Source organism: Vicia villosa, linkage group LG1 (genome assembly GCF_029867415.1).
Source record: "Vicia villosa cultivar HV-30 ecotype Madison, WI linkage group LG1, Vvil1.0, whole genome shotgun sequence".
Classification (NCBI taxonomy): domain Eukaryota; kingdom Viridiplantae; phylum Streptophyta; class Magnoliopsida; order Fabales; family Fabaceae; genus Vicia; species Vicia villosa.
In genome coordinates, this window is record NC_081180.1 from 26326279 (window position 1) to 26349890 (window position 23612).

The 23612-nt window shown below is 36.5% G+C and overlaps 1 protein-coding gene across 2 annotated transcripts; it reads left to right on the top strand.

Moving 5' to 3' along the window:
* The first annotated feature begins 3991 nt into the window (after window positions 1–3991).
* LOC131631868 (chromatin structure-remodeling complex protein SYD) lies at window positions 3992–22874 on the top strand. 2 transcript variants are annotated; one of them, XM_058902642.1, is made up of 34 exons: window positions 3992–4172; window positions 4629–4743; window positions 4840–4901; window positions 5497–5585; window positions 5670–6311; window positions 6935–7089; window positions 7260–7429; window positions 7524–7588; window positions 7669–8373; window positions 8914–9089; window positions 9253–9350; window positions 9425–9610; window positions 9756–9936; window positions 10431–10625; window positions 10712–10755; window positions 10984–11040; window positions 11335–11431; window positions 11707–11879; window positions 11966–12179; window positions 12370–12495; window positions 12606–12695; window positions 13335–13451; window positions 13609–13689; window positions 14309–14416; window positions 14683–14852; window positions 15434–15512; window positions 15604–15678; window positions 16425–16522; window positions 16610–16717; window positions 17220–17277; window positions 17387–17617; window positions 17989–19405; window positions 19491–22171; window positions 22255–22874. In XM_058902642.1, the coding sequence occupies exons 2-34, from the start codon at window positions 4639–4641 to the stop codon at window positions 22528–22530; spliced, it is 9129 nt and encodes a 3042-aa protein (XP_058758625.1). In that variant the 5' UTR covers window positions 3992–4172; window positions 4629–4638; the 3' UTR covers window positions 22531–22874. The 2 variants fall into 2 exon arrangements, with proteins under 2 accessions (XP_058758625.1, XP_058758627.1); XM_058902644.1 differs by lacking the exon at window positions 3992–4172 and adding an exon at window positions 4179–4330.
* The last annotated feature ends 738 nt before the right edge of the window (window positions 22875–23612 follow it).

Here is a 23612-nt window from a genome sequence, read left to right on the forward strand (position 1 = left end):
AAGGATTCTTTCACCAGCTACGTGATGTATGCAAAACGCTACAATTTCACTCCTTCGATGACTCCTTTTGCCAATAGGACTTATGGCCCCGAGTGGTTTACTAGAGACTTTTCTGACTCTTCAACTGATCTAGATGGCAAAACTATGACAACCTGAGAGGCATTATTTACTCAAAAAATGATTGCCACCAGATTGAGGCCTTCGAAAAACCATGTTATTTTGGTTAACTACCATCCTAACCTTGTCTCTCGATAATTTGGTTTAATCAAACTATTATCGAAACCCCTTTATGCCAATAAGGGTTATCTCTGTCTTTATAACATGATTTTTACAAAAGATGAGTGCGGAAAATATTTGTCCCGATATGCAAATGTGGTTGAACTTACTCCATTCTCTATCCGCCCCCCATACTATTGTACCCAAGAATTTAATACTCGGTGGAAGAATTATTATATTAAGGAGATGTTCGATGTTGATGCCTTTACTTGATACTTGGCAATTTCTTTTGCTTCAATACAGGAACGCTTCAAGAAAAGTAGATCTATTCACATCAAAGAGATCCAAGCATTTCATAAGTACTTTGAAACTATCTATAGACTTGATGATATTGGTTGAACCATATACGAGGCTGCAAATACTTTGAAGGAGAATATTTTGAAGAAACTCCCTGATTTAAAAATCCCTTTGTACGTTAAGTACGAAGACAAGTATGAGTTCGCTTTAAAATTTTACACTCCGAAGTTTCCTCGTTTGCCGAGTGTTGATTTAGCTTTGGCACTCCGACCTCCTTTCCCAAAGTAGTTCGTTTATGGCTCCCATTTGAAACTTCTTAAACAAGATTCTCAAAAGCATGCCAAATAGGTGGTTCTGAGTAAGCATACTCTGGATAGTTTCAAAGATCACCTTCATGTTGGTATATAACACATTTGTGTTCTCTCTTCAATATATGAAGGTGTGGAATGAGAGGATCTTTCGATTTCACCTTTAAAATACTTTTTTAAATGTTTAGTTCTTATTTTAACTGTGTGGTTCATCTATTCCCTCTTTAGTTGTTGATCGAAAACAAGAAATCTAGGACAAAGTTGTCGCTGCAATGAAGAAGGTTGCTTCCTCAGCAAAGGGTGATGAAGAAGATACTACCCTTGCGAAGTCCACAACTAAGGTATCATTCTAATTTCGTCATTTCCATGTAGAACTTAAATTGTACTTATACCTTTGTTGTTTTCAAGATATTCGAAAACCTCCCCCAACTCCTAAAAAAAGGAAAAAAAGTGACCCTCAACCCACACCAGTTGAGTCGAACTCTGACGATCTTTCTCCCGACACTTCGAAGCCTGCTCAGAAGAAGAAGTCAACAACTTTTGACTCTGCTACTCCCCTAAAGCTTAACCCAAGGCTCAAGCAAATGAATATGAAAGTCAAGAGGGTGATCAAAATTGATCCTGAGCCAATCAATGTAACATTTGAGCCCGTCGAAAGTGACAATTCTAGTCCTGGCGATAACAGACTTAAGGTAATTTTCGATCTACAATTTCTTTATTTATGATGCTTTGTGTATTATTAGCAACATATAATTTTCTTTTTTATAGGGCAATTGAATCGGCACTGCGACTTCCAGCATAAAGTATGTTGTTCCTGTGAACACCAGTTCTCCCTTTGCTCACCCTTTATCCAACAAAGGATCCAATAAAGTCAACCAACTAGCCGACGTCCAACAACATGTTGTTCCAACCAATGCAATATCTCTCCTCATTCCTCTGAAACCATTGAAACTGATAGCGATGATGACCAAATGAAGCATGTAGACACTGCAATCCTTGAAACTGGAGAACGACCAACTGAAAAGGCTGATGATTCGTCACCTAAGATTTTTGAACATGGCGAAGGGGAACAAAAAGATGAAGATAGACACATGTCCAATGCTCATGAAGAGCTTGGAAACGAAGGAGGATCTAGAAAGGACAACCCTCAGCCTAATGATGTTCAACACAATTGACTATGGCCATAAGAATTGATTTAAATAGTCAAATTTTTATTCACCAAGGACTTAGGAATAAATAACTTTAAGAATTAGTAATATGTAGAAATAGAATAAGTTGTTATAAGATCAATTTAGAATATCAAACGAACTCAAGTTCAAACTCTCATTCCTAACATGTTTTTCTCATATGGTTTTCTACTAAATTAAATTTATTTTATTTTTACCTTTTGCAAACATTCAATCTCAAACCCCCTAAATACTTTTTGTGCAACTGAATTAAAATACGAACACTAAATATCACATAGTCCTTTAGATCAACATTTTGGGATTTTTCGATGTTACTACAATGGAATATTAATACACATGCTAATTTACCGTTTAGTTTCCCCCATAAACCATGTAGAAGATTGAGCGGGCCTTTAGAGTTTAAAGAGTTACCAAAAGAAAGCTCTTTTAAGTTCTTTCAACTGTCCATGTAAATGCCAAACATCTTGGGTGCCTGATAAAATGAATGCATTCCTCTGAGGCGGGGATCCTTGGAAGTATGTGACACGAAAAACAAATTAAAAAAAAATCAAAGGACAACTCTTTACCTCAATACTCGCACCAATATTGGAATACTTTAGCAAATGCCCATGCAGATGGGTGTAACTGGAAGGGTTTAATGCTCATGCACCTCAAAACCTCTCCCCAACCCCACTAAAGGGCAACCACCTCCATGAAATCCAGATTGCTGGAGTTCCCTCCTCCATCTTATTTAGAAGAGTCGCTAGTACTTTCCATAGTAGATGCATTGATGGGTGTGTCACCACTATCCACATAACCCCTTGCAAATCTAAAGTTATCGCTAAGCACAATGAAATTAGTACTGAGACCATTAACTTATAAGGTACCAACATTTAGAGCATCAAGATTCTCGTATATCTCTTATGCGGGAAAATCCCCGCCATTCTACGTTTTCCATAGTAAATTCGAGAAAAATAAACAACAAATGTTAGGGAAAATGTACTAGAAATGGTACCGGACTGAGAAGTGAATAAAATGAACAACAAAGAGAAAAATGAAATTGGTAATCGAAATGAACTAGTGACAATGGACCCCGAACGACAGAGAAATATGGAAAAATAAAAAACCACGAGAACTTAAGAAAAGAAGAAGAAAAAGTTCGCAAAGGAATGCGAGGTTCAGTTATGAGAGGGAGCAAAAATTGTTTAAAAGGTCAAGGCAACCTTTAAGTAATGGAGTCAGAGGAAGCGAATCAACATTGCATTATGAAAGAAAAGGGACGATGAAAAATATATGGTCTATATGACACCTCGGAATGTAACGACACTTGAGTGCACTCGAGTACCCTAAGGGGAAGCACTACACCCTAACCTAAGAAACTAGGGCCACATGCGAAGAAAATATGCGAAACGTCTCAATGATGAAACTAACAATGAATGCAACAGTCTCCAAATCTTTTCTACTTCTTAACACAAGATCTCGGTCAGGACTACCCGACCTAATTCGTTGAATGACTTTCCGTACATCACACCACTACAAGCCTTAGGGGGCAACTATTATAGACGAACTGCATGCCCAATATGATGTAGGCCCAACAACCGCCCATTTCATATATACCATAACATGAGCAACAAATATGCTTCTATTCCTAATCCAATATACTCTCTTTTATTTATTAAACGTTTGAATGTTAACCCTGCATGTTTACCTAACACAAACGAAACCGAATCAAAATCTTGCACCACCACATCAAAAATCCGACTGATGAATTCATCAATAATTTTGATTCCATAACGGAATACATTTCATATTTATTTATTTATTTATTTTTATAAACTTCTTCGATTATTTTCACATTAATCTAAAAGAATTATCCTTTTCATTTTTCAAGCGAAAGCAAAGTAAGTTTTGTGAAAAAAAAGAAAAGAAAATTGTTTTGTGAAAAAAAAAAGAAAAGAAAATCGTTTTGTGAAAGAAGAAATAAAAACCTAAGAAACATTACAAGTTCACACGAAAAGAGCTGGTACTCGTGCGAGACTTTGGGCTGTGTTTGGGGTTTTCTTATTTTCATTCACACCAAAAAAACCAAAGCTTTGTTTGGTTTGGTTTCATCTTCACAGCGTAAGCTAAAAATCAGATTTTTAGACTTCTCTCGGTAAAGACGCTACCTTTCAGCTCTGATCCGGTAATCCTCTCAATCGACGTCACGTCCACACACCATTTCACCTTTCAAAACTCGACCCACTTTTCAATTTCTTGCGAATTTATATTGGGTCTTGTTTTGATCCGCCGATTTCAGCTCCTTCATCTGCAATTTCTTCAAAATTTCCAACATTCACAAAGGTTTTAGGTGTTTTTTCGTGATTTACAGTGTTAATCACATAATGTTATTTTAGGATGTTTGTAAAAAGGAAGGGTTTTTCTTTTTGGGGTTTGTTTTTTATTATGAGAGGAAAAATAGGGTTATTCTATATATTAGAGTACTAGGAAGAAGATAGAAAGTTTATGCATTTGTGTTGAATTTGGCCATATGATCATTATAAGCTGGTTCCTTTTTTATTTGTTTTAAAGTTACAAATTGGGACTATCCTGAAATTTTCAGCTGATTTGGAGTTTGCATTACAATACTTTGCTTTTGCAGTTAAAAGGAGATGGCAACTCCACAGAGTGTCGAGATGGAGGCTGCCAAGTTTCTGCATAAACTTATTCAAGATTCTAAAGATGAGCCAGCCAAGCTGGCTACTAAACTATACGTGGTGTGTGTTGTTTTCTCTTAAATGAATTTCGTAAACTATTTTTTGAACCATTGTAACGATTAGACATACTTGCAATTAATATGGTGAGTGTTTCAGATACTACAACATATGAAATCGAGCGGGAAGGAAAATTCAATGCCATATCAAGTTATATCTAGGTAAAATAACTGCAACTTAGCAGTCGAACTTGTTTGTATATAGGAATTCAGTTATTTATTAGGCCTCTTTTGTAGTGAGGTAAGATAGTAAAATTGAGAATCTAATACAGATTGTGTTTAAGGACGCACAGTTGCTTCTGAAATTATCCTTTCACAGAAGTTAAGATATCTATTATCGGTGTGATGGAAAATGAAATAACTATGGTAAAGTTTTGTTGAATTGCATTTTATGGTGTTGGTGAACGAAGAGCAATGGGTGTTTGTTGGGCTTTGGAGCCTTTTTCAAAACAGAAGAGTGGTTGAATTTGTTTACCTATATTATGTAGTCCAGACTGAGTAATATACTTGAAGTTAGCGGCTTATTCCACGGGAACACCTTTATTTGTTTGAGTTTGCGAATAAATCACAAACTTTATTATTAAAGCAACCTGTGGGTTTAATTTTCTCTGTAGTGTCTTGGTGATTGCAGTGAAGCTCAATACTCATCATTCTTAGCACTAAACCATATTTTGTCTGTATTACTACTTTGATCCGATTTTTTTGATTTCATGCGTATCACTGTTTCTTCTTACGTAATACTGCCTGTCTGTTATAGGGCAATGGAGACTGTCATCAACCAACATGGTCTTGATATTGAAGCATTAAAGTCATCACGTCTTCCTTTGACCGGTGGTCCTCAGATAGGTAATTATGCTTGTTTTAATATTGCTTAAAAGAGTGTTTGTGATATTTTTTCAGTTAATTTAATTTAATTTTTGATTTATACAGGATCTTCTTCACAAGCAGTGGGTGGTGCAAATGACTCGAGAGCAGGCTTGGCTGAAAATGAGGCTCCCAAAATGGAACCCTTTGCTGCTGGTCGACCACCAATTGCCCCAACTGGCGGAGCTCCTGATTATTATCAAGGAACTGTAGCTCAGAGAAGTAATCAGTCATTTGATCAAGGAAGTCCAACTAGTATGGATTCTAGGTCTGCTAACTCACAGTCACAAGACAGACAGGTGAATCAAAAGGATGGTAAGAAAGCTATCCCAAAAAGAAAGAGGGGAGATTCAACATCACCTGGGGAAATGCATGTTGACAGCTCTTCTCCAATAGAACCTCACAATGCTGGTGTTAAAACAAGGAAGGGGAAAATGACCAAGGCCGAACCATCAGATGGTATTCAAGCTAAAAGTGGTGAAGTGACAAACTTCCACGTGGCTCCAAATAATAGTCAAATGGATAATGTTCCGACTTTTTCTGGTAACATGAAAACAATGCTTAGGGCAAACCCAGAAGGTCATCTTTTATTAGCGAAACAAACCGATTTGACAAAGATTGGCAATCCAATGGCGCGGCCTCCAAATTCTAAGTATCCAGATGATGTGGAAGTTTCCTCTGCACATATTACTCCAGGGAAGCAGCAAGGTGATTCGTTATCTTTTACACATGTGATTATAGATGCATGAATCAAAATAAAGATGGATAACCTTTTGAAAAGCCACAGGTTCCCTTGTTTTCTCTAATGTTCTTTCTGGTAATATGATGGAAATAATTTCAATGCAGGGGTTCTCACCTCCATTCTTTGGTGTTCTAGTAAGAAATTGGTAAAATTTGCAAGTATCATTCACGATTCAACTTGATCAAACTACCATCCTCCCGGATTTAAGAACGGAAAATAATCTATTATATTTATACTTAAATACCAATGGCTACTACTACTTTTGGTGAAATTTGAGAGAAGACTTTCTTAAAGAGTTTATTTTATATCTTAATATAATCAATTGATTGAAGAATTTATTTGAGTGAAGGTTATTTCACCATTGGGTCTTATACCAATAATGGCTGTTCTGAAAGTATTTGAATGTCATATGCATGAGTGTTGTTCTTAAGTTAATTTCGAATGCTAAGGGATACTTTTCTTTCCATATTTGAATGTTTCTATTTATGTTAAATCATGCAGAGAATGATGGAATCAATTTTACTAGAAAAAATTGTAATTTAGAATTTTGCGTTCATAATTATTCATCGAAAAACGTATGGAATTTCAGGTGCTTATGCTAGGGTTCATGGAGGGATGGCGGTTCCTGCGAATGTATCTGCAATGAACGAACCGGTTATCTCAGGTTCAATGCAATATGGTGGTCCTCTTGATCGTGATGGGGGGAGTTCAACTACTTTATCTGATGGACATAAAATATCTCAGGTACTTGGTATTTATTAATATTTGCTTCTAGGTACTTGGTATTCATAAAATATCTCTACTTTCTTTCATCTTGCTTAACTCATTTTATTTAGTTTAAACATATTTACTTTTGTTGTTCTTTTTAGCTATGGCTTGTATATGATTGCTTGATTAGATAATTTTATTGGCAGACTGGCAGGCAAAATAGTGGCTCAGAAATGACTATGCTTAGACAAGGTGTTCACCCTAGAGATACAGGAAAGTCCCCAGTTCCCGCAGCAGCTGCACCATCTGCCATGCCTTTCAAAGAAAACCAGTTGAAACAGCTTCGAGCTCAGTGCCTTGTTTTTCTAGCATTTAGGTAGATATTATTCTGCTATCTCCTTTTTTATTTGGAAAGATGGACAGAATTTTATTTTGAGCTATATTGTGAAACATTATTGTTTTATGTGCAGAAATGGTTTACCGCCAAAGAAACTACATCTTGACGTTGCATTTGGAACATTCTTTTCTAGAGAAGGTGACTGATGTTTATATTTTACTTAACATATCAAAGATCTTCACTGGCTAACCGGTATATGCAATGTGATGTTAATGCAGATGGTTCTAATAAAGATCTGAATGAACCCAAAGGAAAATCACAGTCTTTTAATGAACCTGGTAACACACCAGGGGTCATAGTGCCGTTCGGAAGTTCAAGCAATCTGAGACAGACTGATAAGAATCCTTCAGGGTCCTCATCTGCTGGAAAGTTTCTAGAGGCTGAATCTTTGTCGAAGGGAACTGAGAGCCCAAGATTGTTAGAAGATAAAGGTAACCTTCATTCTGACACCCAGACACCTTCAGAAGACAGGAAATATCTAGCCGCAAAAAGAGATGTTGAAAGACGAAACCAAGAAAGAATGGCTGCACAATCTTCTTCAGCCACTCCATACCAGCAGAAAGATTCTTCAAATACAAGGGGTATTATTGTTGGTAACAGTCATTTGAATGATAGTGACAATGGTATCCCGATAGCTGGAAGGGCTAACCAACATTCCGCTCTAGGCCCAAATAACTGGGTTGGTTCAAATCCACATATCTCTCCTATTCAACATGAGTTGCCTATAGAAAGAAGAGAAAACATTCCTAGTCAGTTTCAGAATGTTAGTAACAATTCTGGTGCATGGAATCACAATTCTATTAATCAATTGACTTCTTATCCTTTAAAAGAGCATTGGAAACCAGTTCCTGGGATTGACAGCAATTCCCATGGAGTAACCATGATGAAGGATGGAAATGTATTGGGCAAAAACATTTCTGCAGGTGAAAGCCATAGTCAATTATGTCATGTTTTTCGTTTGTTGAAGAAGATCATTTATGTCATGTTGTTGCAATCAGTTTGTTGATGCTTATCTTTTTTTGTCACTTCAAGTGTTAATGATCGATGAATTTCTGAATATTAACAGCAATTTGTTAGACTTCGTATTATGGAAGTTATGGGTAGTTATTTTTATTGATGTAAGTTATGTGTAGCAGTTATGGGTTATGTGTGTTTCTGTTTTAAAATTAATAGAGAAAGGAAAGGAGAAACTGATTATGGAATATTTTTGGAACGGTTTTGGGAGGGAGAGACCAAACTTTTGAATTCTTGGAGGGAGAGACCAAGACTTTTGAATTTCTTGGATTAGTTTATGTGTGAATCATGTATTCTCTGCAGTGTTTGTAGTTACGTGTCTGTTATATTCTGCCTTTAATAAAATTCAGTTTCTACAATTAATTTGTATTTTGGTACTAGTTTTCTATCGTAAATCAAAACTGTTCCAGTTGATTATGCATCTAAACATGACATCTCTTATGCTACAGAGCAAGGAGGGAATGAGAGGTTAGTATCAGCTGATTTTCCATCTTCTAAAAGATTTACAATGTCGGAGAGATGGATTATGGATCGTCAGAAAAAGAGGCTTCTAGATGGCCAAAATTGGGTGCAAAAGCAGCAGAAAGCAAAGGAAAGAATGACTAAATGCTATCACAAGTTAAAGGTTTGTTTTAATTTTAACTTTAGTTTTTCTAGTTCAGTGATTTATATGTTCTTCTTGCTCATTCAATTTATTTTGTACCCCTAACCTACACACACTATATGGTTGGCAATAATTTGAATGTTGCATAAACATTATGGTATACGATGCATTCCTTGTGATATAGGAAAATGTGAGCTCATGTGAAGATATTTCTGCCAAAACAAAAAGTGTCATAGAGTTGAAAAAACTTCAACTATTAGAGCTCCAACGCCGACTTCGGAGGTAATTTGCATTCTTATGAGTTTGATATTTTCTTCAACTCACAATTTGACATTATATTTTTCCTTTGTGGTCAGTGATTTTCTGAACGATTTTTCCAAACCAATTACAAATGAGATGGAACATTTGAAATCAATTAAGAAACATAGGCATGGTAGGAGAGTCAAACAACTTGAAAAGTATGAGCAGAAAATGAAGGAAGAGCGACAGAAACGGATTCGTGAGAGACAGAAGGAGTTTTTCAGTGAGATAGAAGTTCACAAGTATGTGCCTTTTCTACCTTTTTCTACACGCGTCTTCCACCTCTTCGATTTTTCCAATGCATTGTAATTGGATAATTATAACTCACTATTATCTGTACTCTTTGCCTCAAATACTTGCATTATTAATTTATTTCTTGAAATGTAGGGAAAAACTTGATGATGTATTCAAAATCAAGAGAGAACGGTCAAAGGGTATCATTAAATATGTAAAGGAGTTCCATAAAAAAAAAGAACGTATTCATCGTGAGAGAATTGATCGAATTCAGCGGGAGAAGATTAATTTGCTAAAAATAAACGATGTCGAAGGTTATCTTCGAATGGTACAGGTAGGTTTATTTTCTTATTATATTAGTAGGCAGGGACCGATCTATAAATATTAACTTGTGGGTGCAAATATATATTTTAAAATTATTGTAGGGATAATTATTTTTCAATGCTTCTACAAATATTTATATTTAGATATGTGATCAAATAATTTACTTTTTACATTGTTGGAAATTTGAGTCTTCACAAAAAATTACTTTTAATTGTCATGTACAAAATCAAAATTTGAGTCATTGAATACAAAATATTTTATACCAGTATTTAAAAAAAAACTAATTTAGGGGCTATATTTTAAATATCTAGGAGAAAAAGTTAAATTAATGAAATATCACTAAACAAATAGTATAAAAAAATTCAATTGCTACACATAAAGTCACGTAAGTGGGGGCAGCAGCCCCAATTGTATAATATGTGCACCTGTCTCTGTTAGTAGATACAAGATATGCATTGATGTCTGCATTCTTAACGTTGAATAACGTTTTCATTGCTACATCAGGATGCAAAATCAGATCGTGTGAAGCAACTTCTTAAAGCAACTGAAAAGTACCTTCAAAAGCTTGGGTCCAAATTACAGGAAGCAAAGAATACTGCAGGACGTTTAGGGCTAGACGTTGATGAGGCAGGAAGTACCAATTTTCTTGAGAATAGTGAAACTACTTTGGTAGACGAGGATGAAAGTGATCAGGCAAAGGCAAGTCCGCTAGACACATCCCATTATTACGTTAAAAGTCTTATTTCTTAAATATGTCGGTGATTTTTTCAAATTCTATTTTACAGCATTATATGGAAAGTAATGAGAAGTATTATAAGATGGCCCACAGGTATCAGTTCTGCTCTTATGTACTCTTTAAAAGGTTTCTTGGTAGTGTAAGATGGTTATCTTGAATTTTTATTATTAAAAGATGAAAAGCTCAGGAGACTGGAGAGTTTCGGTGGTTTATTTTTAGTTTTGAAGATTTTAAGTCGCTAACTGTTCATGGTCTATTGGTTCCATCAGTCCGGAAATATATTTTTGAATTACATGCTAAGCAATTTTTTTCTTCCTGCAGTGTAAAGGAGAGCATAGCAGAGCAGCCATCTATTCTGCATGGTGGAAAATTAAGGGAGTATGTCAAAACTGTTTTTTTTTTTTTTTTTATTTCATATAATTTACAATGCATATTTGTGTCTTACATTGGAGATCCAAGTTTTTATTTTATTGCATTTAGTTGAATTGTCGGATTACTTTTGTAATTTAGCGTCCTCTATGTCGGGGGGATTCTGTCCTTCTCATTTTACAATTGTTTGATAGTTTTCTTAGATAATCCAGTTTCATGAGCTAAGACCCTGAGCTTACATTCCTTTTTTGCTTGCTTGGTCTGTTGACTTATATTCCTTGTGATTTCAAATTTTGTCTTCAGATATCAAATGAATGGTCTGAGGTGGTTGGTTTCACTATATAACAATCATTTGAATGGAATCCTTGCTGATGAAATGGGCCTGGGTAAAACAGTTCAGGTAACCAATTTTTTTAAGGAATAGGCTTTATATACATACTTAACTGGGATTGTATTTGTTCCTTTTGTCCTTTTTCCATTATTAGCATTTTTGAGTATGTCATTTACGATGAATCACTTTTGGATAATTTGTTGGTGTTTTTTTGGAGTTCTATGATTATGTTACAGTGCATGCATATATGCTAAAATATCATGATGTATATTCTGTCCTAGAAAGTTTGGAAGAACATTTGTGACTTGTATAGATAAAATCTTACTGTCCTTTTATTTTTTTAGGTGATTTCTCTAATTTGCTACCTGATGGAAACCAAAAATGATAGAGGACCATTCCTTGTTGTTGTACCCTCTTCAGTTCTACCCGGTTGGGAGTCAGAGATAAACTTTTGGGCTCCTAGTATTCACAAAATTGTCTATGCTGGACCGCCGGATGAGAGACGTCGGTTATTCAAGTAATTGAATTTTATGATATTGACCCCCTTCATCTGTTCGATACTGATTCTTGTGTGTGTTCTTTATTAATTCTTTCATATTTTAGGGAAAGGATTATTCACCAGAAATTCAATGTTCTTTTGACAACATATGAATATCTGATGAACAAGCATGATAGACCAAAGCTAAGCAAAGTACATTGGCACTATATAATAATTGATGAAGGCCACCGCATAAAGAACGCCTCTTGCAAGTTGAATGCCGACTTGAAGCACTACCAGAGCTCTCACAGATTGTTGTTAACTGGAACACCATTGCAGGTTTTTCTTATTTCTGTTTTTACCATTTGAATTTTTCTATAATCTTCTTCAAAAATATGCCATGCTTTATCTTGGGAATGACAGTTTTTGCTCCGCTCTTCTTCCAGGCTCATATAATGCCCCTCTGTTTCATTTTTATCCTTTTTATGTAACATTTATAGTCTGTAACTGCTGGTTTCTTTATGAGCAGAACAATCTTGAAGAACTATGGGCACTTCTTAACTTCTTGTTGCCTAACATATTCAATTCATCAGAGGACTTCTCTCAATGGTTTAATAAGCCATTTGAGAGTACTGGAGATAACTCACCCGATGAAGTAAGTTATGGACCAATCCCGTCAATATAGAACTTGACCAGAATTTTTGTTCTAATTTAAGCTTCCTTGTTTTTTGTATGCTTATTTTGTTGTTTTCTGTTTGTAACTAGGCTTTACTGTCTGAGGAGGAGAATCTCTTGATCATAAATCGTCTGCACCAAGTTTTGAGACCATTTGTACTTCGGAGGCTTAAACACAAGGTCATTAATACTTATCTTAAAACTTAATTCACACAACACACACATATACTTGTGTATCTTATGAGTTATGATTCTTTTAATCGGCTTTTCATTTTAGTAGTACTTGAAATGAAATTATTAATAATTGTATATCATTAAGCTTATCCTGGTGTATGTTTTTTCATTCTTATATTCATTTTTTTTCTATTTGGGGTTGAGGCCTTAATTTCTGTATTTTGTATTCGTTAGCATTCCCAAAACATTTTATGGGTAAAAATCTTTAGCATTCGGTAGCCTGTGCTGCTCTAATATTTTAAATGCTCAGTCAGATAACATCAACAATTTCTGAACATATTTTTTTTTTGCAGTTATTTGAGTTTTGTTCCATTTCTAGTGTAATATAGAATTTGATGCATGGTATCTGTAAGATTGAATGGTTTTATATATGTGGAAAATGTATTCTCCATATTTAAACCTTCTGATGCAATTGTTTCTGTTATGTGTTATCCCACCGTGATCACCATCTTGACTTTTCATCACTTAGGATGACTTGGAAATATGATATTGAAAACGGCAATATAGCTTGTCTGCCTTACTGATATTAGCTTTTGAAATCGTCCTCACGTGTTACTGTTCTTGTGTTTCCAATGTTTCTTTTAGGTTGAAAATCAGCTTCCTTCGAAGATTGAGAGACTTATAAGATGTGAGGCTTCTTCATATCAAAAGCTTTTGATGAAGAGAGTGGAAGATAATCTTGGTGCTATCGGCACTTTAAAGGTGTCCTTTATAGTACTTTTTGTTAAATGATGTAATTGACATTTGATAGTGGACTAAGAATTTATTTCCCTCTTTTTTCTTTTCTTTTTGTTTATAATATCTTTCCACACACATGTAAAAATACTTTAATTGTCTAATTTACATCCCCAATTGTCAGGCTCGGTCAGTACACAACTCTGTCATGGAGCTTCGAAATATATGCAATCATCCGTATCTCAGTCAGCTTCACACAGAGGAGGTATGTTCATATCCTACATATTATTCTTCTCTGACACTACTGTAGTTATTGGTGATTGGATTATGTTATTGGAGACAGCATCTTCATGATCATTTTTGTGAATTTGATTGGATAATGCTTCTGTTCTTCCTGTGAATTTTAGAGTTCGAAAAACACTTCGTTCTGGTATTTAAATTTTGAGATAGCATCTTCAAGATCATTTTATAAATGGGCCAAACCTGACAACAAGAAATATCCTAAAAAATAAAGCAAAGTATGGTGTTATAAACTATAAACTGGTTTGTGTTTTATTTTTCCTTTGCCCTAACATGTGACCCAACCGAAAAAGCTCCCGTGGGGATATGACAGGGAATGAGGACATCTGTGTTGAGCAGTACTCCTTGTAATTCACTGATCTTAGTGAGTTGTGTTGTGTGAATACTGGCCATTAGTTTGGCGCTGCAAAAACAACATTATGTTTCATCTCTTCCTTTTTTTTTTGTTTACATTTATTTGACTACCGCAGCAAGAGGTTAAGTTTTGTGTGATTCTATATTTGTGGCTATTTTGAAGGAGGGAGGAGGCAGGGTATGCTAAAATGTATGTACAATATAACTTTTTCTTTTCTTTCCATTTACAGGTAGATAACTATATACCTAAGCATTATCTGCCACCAATTATTAGACTCTGTGGGAAGCTTGAGATGTTGGACCGTTTATTACCGAAATTGAAGGCAACAGATCACCGGGTATGCAAAATCCTATATGTTTGTTGCTGGATTACTACATCTAACTTCTTACACATCGCCATCGGTATTGACACGTGATGTTATAACTTTTGATGAAAGATATTTTGTAAACTTATTCTAGTCTCTTTCCTTTGGATGCGGAATGTGTATGACAGTTTATGCCCCCTCTTCAAAGTCTATGAAATAGAACTGATTCTTATCTTCCAGTGTATCTTTTGAAAATTTAATCCTTATTGTTTAACATTATACTGCTAATGCTTTTACAGGTTCTTTTCTTTTCGACGATGACTAGGCTTCTGGATGTTATGGAAGAATACTTAACTTCTAAACAATATAGATACCTCCGGTTGGACGGGCATACATCAGGAGGTGATCGTGGTGCTCTAATTGACCTATTTAACAAACCCGATTCCCCATATTTTATCTTCTTACTCAGGTAATTTTAAATTCTATCAAGTACTAGGTATGGCTGTGAAATAGTCAATTGAAATATTAAATTGGGGAAGGAAAATTAACTTTTGGGGATTTTATTTCCAAGAAATTTGATAGTAATTATAGTTAATTGAAACATTCAAACCTTAATCTGTATGCTGTATCTGGAATCACACAATGGAAAGTAGTTTTTCGTTGATTAATTTAACCTTGTACTTATTTTAGGATTAATCTATCTTCATCTTTTTTTTTTTGCACATTAACCGACAGAATAAACATTTTTCTGATATAAGATCAACTAAATATTGATGAACTCAAAGATTTTATTGCAGTGCTAAGAGGGGAGGTAATATGGGAACTCTTGCCAAACTGAAACTTTTATATTTAAATGATTTATGACTGAAGGATTTTGATTTAAAATGTATCTGACTAGTTAACATTTAAGAAGTCCATTGATATTTCCTCATATTTTGTTTCATGATTTTAAGATATACTCTTAAGTACATACATAACGAACATGCCTATTTCATCTTTTTTTTCGATTACCTATTTTTCACATCACTGACATTCATCTATTGTTATTAGCATTCGAGCTGGTGGTGTTGGAGTGAATCTTCAAGCTGCTGACACAGTGATTTTATTTGACACTGATTGGAATCCCCAGGTAATGAATTTTTTAAAAGTGATTTCTTTATGTTTTATTTGCTTTTATTGCTTATTATTAGTGTTATTATGTCGTTGTTGGTATTTTTCAGGTTGATCTACAAGCCCAGGCAAGAGCTCATAGAATTGGTCAAAAGAGGGATGTTCTTGTTCTCCGCTTTGAAACAGTTAGTACTATTCGCTCTGAGTTACTGTTTGTTATTATTGGGATTGATATATTTGCATAAGTTATGCTACACCGCAGCCGCACAAATACTTTCTTGATAATTATTGTTAGAGTCTAAGTTTAAATTAAGTCTTAGAATTTGGGCTTGGGCAACACAACCCCCCACGATCAGCTTATAAGGTGAGGAATGCCCAAGACTTGTAAGCACGACGTGGGCTATGTCTCTAGTCAATGTGAGATTTTCAACATTACGTGTACTTTGGAAATCTGATTTCAGGTATTATAAACAATTGGGTTTTAAAACAATTCACCATATTTAGGATATCTATGCTTCTTACTCCATAGTGAGAATTAATAATTAATTAAAAAAATATCAAGTCACATCTCTTGTTGAATATGACCTAAATACCTGTTGTGTCGTGATCATTGTTTCGTATGTGCTTGATACTGGCTTAGAGCACGTAGAAATTCATAATTTCAAGTCTTATATGAAACTATTTGATAATAATTAAATACTTAGAGTTATTTGGGCCAGTAGAAGTCAGTAGGTCTGTAACCGTATTAGGTGTAGCTGGTTGAGTGTTTTTTGTATAAGGAAGTGAAGTGAAGAGAGGTCACAGATTCATGGTTCTCAAATTCACTGGGAACGATTGTATTCATCCCAATCCTGTCATCTTTATAATTACTGTAAATATAGTGTCGTATTATCACACATGCTAAAGTTTCTTCTGCTTACAATTTAACAAGGTTCAAACTGTTGAAGAACAAGTTAGAGCTTCAGCTGAGCACAAACTTGGCGTCGCTAATCAGAGCATTACTGCTGGATTTTTTGATAATAATACAAGGTTGGTAATGCGGTGATGTATTTCACCTTTAATTTATTACAAAGATTTAAAGTCAGCTCTGAATTTTCTTGTCTATATTTATTGCAGTGCTGAAGATCGAAGGGAATACTTGGAATCCCTTCTGCGTGAGTGTAAGAAAGAAGAAGATGCCCCTGTTTTGGATGATGATGCTCTAAATGATGTCTTAGCCCGCAGGTGCACCACTGTTTTATGCTTTTACGTTCTGCTTCTATCTGTGGTTTAATATGTCTAGTTATTTTCTAATGTGGGATTTCCTTTCTCTACTTCCATTGATATTTGAACTTATGCCAATTTTTGACAATGACAAATTATTAGGAATTGATAGTAATTGTGGTAAGATATGCATGCGACTCTTACCTACCTTATTTTAATTATAGGGAAGGATTCCTGATGTATTACTGTCATTTAAGCATGCCACTCTTTCCTGATGTATTTTTATAAGCCTGTTATCTCTTTAACTGCATGGTCTATTGTATTGGTTGTGATGGTTGATCTTCTAGCATCTCAACTGTTGGTCTGTTACTTTTGTAACTGTATTCATAGCTTCATTTGTTATGTCAGTCTATGTTGTGGCAAAGATATTAGAATTTCTTCAATACCCAACCCACCCAAATTTTGTGTCAAAAAGAGAAGGAAGAAAAAAGAAACGTGACTAAAATCTTTTCTCTGTTGGCAGTGAATCAGAGTTAGACGTGTTTGAGTCTGTTGACAGAGACAGGAAGGAGCACGAGCTGGTATGCTGTATATTATTTGCACAGGCTTTTCTCTTTCGCATAAATATAGCATTTACCTTCTGTTTCTGTTAGAAGAATCTTACTGGAGCTCCCAAAAAATACGTTGCAGGTTACATGGAAGAAATTGGTGCTTGAACATGCAACTGATGGCTCCGATGTTATTCCTCCCCTTCCTTCTCGACTTGTCACTGAAGAAGACTTGAAACAGTTCAATGAAGCAATGAAGATATATGATGACGTGCCTAAGGGTGAGGTAGATTCTAATGGAGTAAAACGAAAGAGAGGAGGCCTTGGGGGCCCTGATACTCAACACTATGGCAGGGGAAAACGAGCAAGAGAGGTTGTCTTTTTTATTTTATTCAGTTGGATTGTTCTGACAGTTGTATTTCTTGTCTGTGTTTTGCTCTTTGCATGTTATGCTACGTGTCATCATCATACCTACATATCATCTGAGATTTCCTACGGGTAGTAGTCTTGCATAATAGTGATATGTATAACTTCACCTCCACCTCCCCGTAACTTTATTGGAAAAGAAAAGTAATTGAAAACACTCATGTGTGTTAAGTATACTATGTAATTTCTTCCCGGGTTGTAATTGTTGTTTTTCTTTTATTTATTTTTCACATAAAACATGTTAAATGCACTAAGTTACTTGTCTTTCCCTCCAAAAAGTCACTAATCCCTATCAACCATCTTACATACATTTTATAGGTACGTTCCTATGAAGAGCAATGGACAGAGGAGGAATTTGAGAAGATGTGTCAGACAGAAACATCAGATTCACCCAAAGTAAAAGAGGAAGAGATGAGCCATCAAACCAATGCTTCCAGCTCTGTTGTATCTGCTACTATCTCACAACCTTCTTCTACTGTTCCACAGCCTGCTGCTACTGTCCCACAACCTGCTGCTACTGTCCCACCACCTGCCGGTACTGTCACACAACCTGCTGCTTTGCCTCCACTGGCCCCGAAATTGCCATCTGTTGAGACTTTGCCGGTACATCATGTTAAAGAGATAGCACCACCAGCAAAACGTGGCCGTGGACGACCAAAAAGAAATGCTCCAGTTAAGTCACCAGCTGCATTAGTCTCTCCAGTAACTTCTGGAATTGTTGAAGTAGATATGCAGTTACAGAAGGGAAATAAGTCTGGACATTTAACATCTTCTGCTCCTGATTCTGTTGGTCATTCGGCTGAAGTTACAGGCGTGAGTAGACTTATGCCGCAGTCTACCACAGGAGTGACTGCTAACGCAGCTCCTGCCACTCCTTTGCCTACTATTCCACCCAATTCTCTGTCGACTGCAACTCCTTCGCCCACTAATAAAGAATCTATTCACCAGTCTAATACAGAAGTGGCTGCTAACACACTGCCTGCCATTCCTTTGCCTTCTCAGTCAGCTACTGCGTCTGTTCCTGTACCTATTCAAGCAAAAGGACGTGGGCAGAAAACTCAGAGCGGTCGTGAATTGCCTAGACGTAGAGGGAAGAAGCAGGTTGTGATGTCGCCTCCTGTGCCTGATAGTTCTGTTGGTCCTGAAGTCAAGGTCAATGAGCAATTAGAAAATAAATTAGTGAGTCCTTCTTCAGGTCAGGGTATTCCCCAGAGTGAAACTGTTCCTACCGTTGCTGCTGTACACCCTCCAACTATCATTTCAGGTTCCGCTTCTTCAAACAGTGGAAACAATAATTTGGGTGCTGGGGTTGTTTTGAATTCACAGGTACCGCCTCCTTTGCCCTCTGTTACTACTTTGGCTCAAACTGCTCCCAGTTATCCATCTGTACAGATGCAAAGTAAAGGGCAAATTGGAAAATCACAAATTGGAGCTGGAACTTCTCGGCGTAGGGGAAAGAAACAGGCAACAATGTCATCTCCTGTTCCAGTTGTTTTAGGTCTTCTGGGCAGGGATCCAACTTCTAATTTACCGACTTCATCTGGCGTTGTATCAGGCGATAAAGCCAGTGAATTAACAAACTTGCAGGAGAACAATGTTCAAGAATCAAAATGTATTATCCAAGATCAGGCATCTCAGAGTAATCAGGATATAAAATCATTGGAAGGATCAGATGATTTAGCCAAGCAGGCAGAGATCCTGCCTTCATGTAAAGATAGTACAGTCAATTCTCCAGGTATATTGTGCATTTCTGTTTTATGATTTTAACATGACATTTATCTTTATAAATGCCTTTGGTAAACTAAGGAGTTCTTTTGCAGGGCAAGATTTAGAGAAGGTTAAGAATGCTGATGATCACGGTTCTTCTGTGAAGATTAAATCTTCTGAAATGAACCCTTCTCAAGTTGAAGTTTGCACTAATTCAGGGAATGAAAATTTATTGGTCACATCATTGCCTATCGTCGAGGTTATAAAAGATCAATATTCAGATAATAAAGCTCATCAAACAGTTGTAGGTTCAATAACTTCCTCTTTGGTTGTCGATACTCCAACCAATTCCTCGACTGGTAGTGCAACTACAGAAAGCATTAGTCAATCTGTAGATCCTGTGACCGCCAAGATTGTTCCCAGTACGTTAAGCACTGCTTTTCCTTCAACACCAGGCTCTGAACCCAATCCAAGCTCATATGAATCTGTGTCGGGCAAAAGGCAAGGTCGTAAAACTCAAAACAGACTGGAGCCACCACGGCGTCGGGGAAAAAGAACAACTCCAGTTTTACCCGTTACTCCTGTTGCTCTTATTGACCCAGATCCAAAATTAAGTCATCATGCTCAGATTTCACCAGTGAATTCATTGGTGGGTATAGCCACTTCAAATGTTACTCAAGCTCAGGCATCTGAGATCCTTTTGCCCGGTGGAGTAGCTAATGATTCAAAGAGAAAAGAGAGAACCACCAATCCTGCCCAAAATAAGCAACAGAAAGTTGCATCAACAAGGATTGACAGTGCACCTGTATCCTCAGATAAGATTGCCACTTTAGGCCGAATACATAACGTCAATGATGTTGCAAGGGTAATGAAGGAAGTTTTCTCTGGAACTTGTTTGCCAAAGCCTAAAGCTACCGTGGATGCCTCTGGTAGCCAGAGCGTGGAGGATAAGGCATGCTCTGCTACTGAAACTGCTGGGACAGCGTGTCATACTGGTAGTGTTGCAGTACACCTTCATGAAAAACAATCAGAAGTGGCATCCGATATGCCGAATCCGGAAGAAAACCCAAGTTTAGAATCGCCAGCTACTGGAGCACTGAGCCTGACACCAACCATGCCAGGGAGTGGGAATAAACAACAACCTGGCATTGCGTCTGATGAAAAAATAATTCTTGAGAATGCGGCTTTGCCGATTGTCAGTAAGTCTGAAGCTGATCAGACACAACATTATATTGAACACTCAACTTCTAAGAGTGAAATGGAGGCTCTTGATATAACTCCTCTTAATAATGACCTAAAGGTTGATGGATCTTCTGAGAAACCTCCTACTGGTTGTGGCTCTACTGAGTTGAGTACAGAGACGCCTCCCCATCACATAGGTTCACCTGTGGTTTCTCCTGATGTTGAACGTCCTTTAGTGAATGATCATAATCTTGAAAGCCAATCTGATTCTATAGAGAAATGTTCAAGATCTTCTCCCGTTGATATTGATAGCCAAGGAGGCCCAACAATTCCTTTGGCACCTGAAATTTGTAGTAATAATCCCGAGTCTAGTCAGGCTGATATCTGCATTCAGAGTCATTCATCCACAAACAAAGCTCTTGATATTACAGAGAACATTTCAAATAAAAAATTGGAGGATTCTGAGCCATCTTCATCTCTTGCTTGTGCTGGTCAGGCTGAAATTTTGAGTGATCAACCACAGGTGACATCTGCTGAACATGATAGAAATAATAACGCGCCTGTGAATTTGAGCTTGGATCCTGCATCACCTTCTGAACCATCATCCAAAGCATTAGAACCTTCCATGAAACAGTATTCAGAGTCAGCTTCTGAAAAGGAAGATCCCGTAAGCCCCAAAGCTGTTCAAGCTCAGAAGCATCCAGATACATTAGAACCTGTTGATCTGCGTGAGACTTCGGAGGTTGAGAGCTTTTCAGAGTCACCCTCCCAGGAAAGAAAGGATATAGGTGATTCCTCAAGTGAAACTATTGTGACCAATATAGTGGGTGTTTCTGGGATTTATAGTCTCGGGGGAGGAACTACTTCTGAAACTGCAGTTCTGCCCCCATCAACCTTGGTAAAAGAGAAAAATAAGGTCTCAGTCCCTCTTGAGGTGTCAATGGAGAAGGCCGTGGCTAACTGCTCTGAAGTCCAGGAGGAAGCAAAAGTTGATAAAGTGGAAAGTGATGATCAAATGGATTCATCCACAAGGGGAGCATATACCAGTTCATCTTCACCGGATGAATTGAAAGATTCTAAAATTGAGCGGGGTGATACTGTGCTGCCTTCATTATCCCAATTGAAAGTGGTAGAAACTATTGGTGTATCATCTGATGATAAATTAATTGCGAAGTCTGCATCCCAGAATGACATGGAAGGATCTAATACCAATCAGAGTAGTTGTTCTGATAGGTTGCAATCTAGCCCAGTGACTGAAGATTGCCCAGTGACTGTCGGTCAAGTAGATGCTACTCAGGTTTCTGAACCCGGGGATGATCCAGAAAGGCTTACTTCTGAAAACATGGATGTGCTTCCTTCTTGCTCGCTGGTGAAGGAAGATAATGTTGATGTTCAAGATGAACAAAGAGCTTTGATTCCAGAGGATAGTTCTAGGGATGGTACCAAGGAATTACCTTCATCGGTGATGGAGGAAGATAAAGTTGATGTATCATCCGAAAGGGATATCCTCAGCAACCCACTTGCTGCTACAAAACCAGAAGATAATCAAATGGATGATAACAACCAACTTACTGCTACAAAACCAGAAGATAATCAAATGGATGATAACAAGGTACTTTATAGCATTGTAGTATCCTTTCAATTTTCATGAATTCTATTTTTCTGGGACTAATTACATAAAATCTATCATTTCAGGAATCAAAGCCTTTAGAAGCTGAGATTGGTCATCAAATTGAGGCATCTACGGACATTTCTGAAAGCAGTGCTGCTGAGATTGCAAATGCATCTCAAGTCCCAATTTCCTCGGCGCCTGAGAAAGAGGAAGACTTGTCTGAGAAAGATATAGATGGAAGCACAGCTAAAATGCAGGCTGCTGTAGGAGATGGAATTGAATCAATTGACAACTCTGAAACTAGCGAGACTAAACAGAAAGATCAAGTCGAGCAAGAAGAAAATGCACAGAAAGACTGAGAAATACACGAGCAATCATAAGTGTCTGAAGTTCAGGATCAAAGTAACACTGTTCAAAAATCATATTGTAAATGGAAGTTCCCTTAAGAAGAGCAGAGTTTGTATGAGAAGGGAGAAATCCCAGAATCTGAAACTAAGTAATGAAATATGTTCTTGTATATATATAAGTTAAGTAGGGGTTATTTTGTACATATATATGTTGTAATTTAACATCTATATCCCACTGATTTTGCAACACTCGTCTAGTCTGTTATTTTTGTCATTTCTTGAAACACTATCACAACAACTAATTGAATGAAGTTATTCCAAGGTTAATTCTTATCAAAGAAATGATATTAACTAAATTGTCAATTCAATTTATTTAGTTCAGGTCTGTAAGATTATGAATATTTTTAAAAAAGTTTTTCATTCTGTTAACTATCAAGTTTGGCTTATATTTACCAATTTACTATCAAGTAGATCTCTATATTTTGCCAGCTTATTATCAATTTAGTTTTTATATCTAACCACTTACTATCAAATTAGTCTTGTCCAGGTAAATCTCACTGTTACCATCTCACTTCTCTTCGATTGTCCAATACTTCATCATTTGAATTTGTTTCTTGTGAACTGATTCATACACCTTTCACGTCCACATCTGAATTCTCATGCTACGTCATATTTATGATGCATAAATCAGGTTCACCTTGATTTATCGATTAAAAACCCTGATGCTCCCACCACGATCCAATGGTTCATAATCATGGTTGAAACTCAATGCCCATACAAGCCGGATGAGGTGGGGAACTCAACCCCTTTACTTAATTTTTAACTCAAGAAAGTCTCTTTCATCTCATTATATTTCTTCACACACCACTAAAATGAGGTAATTAAGAGTCATCAACATGCTCTTTACTATTGATCTTAACCAAGGTCTTTTATACACTAATTTTTTTCAACAACCACCAGACTACTACTTTCTCAAAACTTTTGGCTTTTCAATATCTTTTTAATCAAATCATACAAGAATGACAAGCTATAATACAGGTCCCAAGAATGCTTATTTATTGGCTACTCCACCTCCGACAAGGGTTACTAATGCC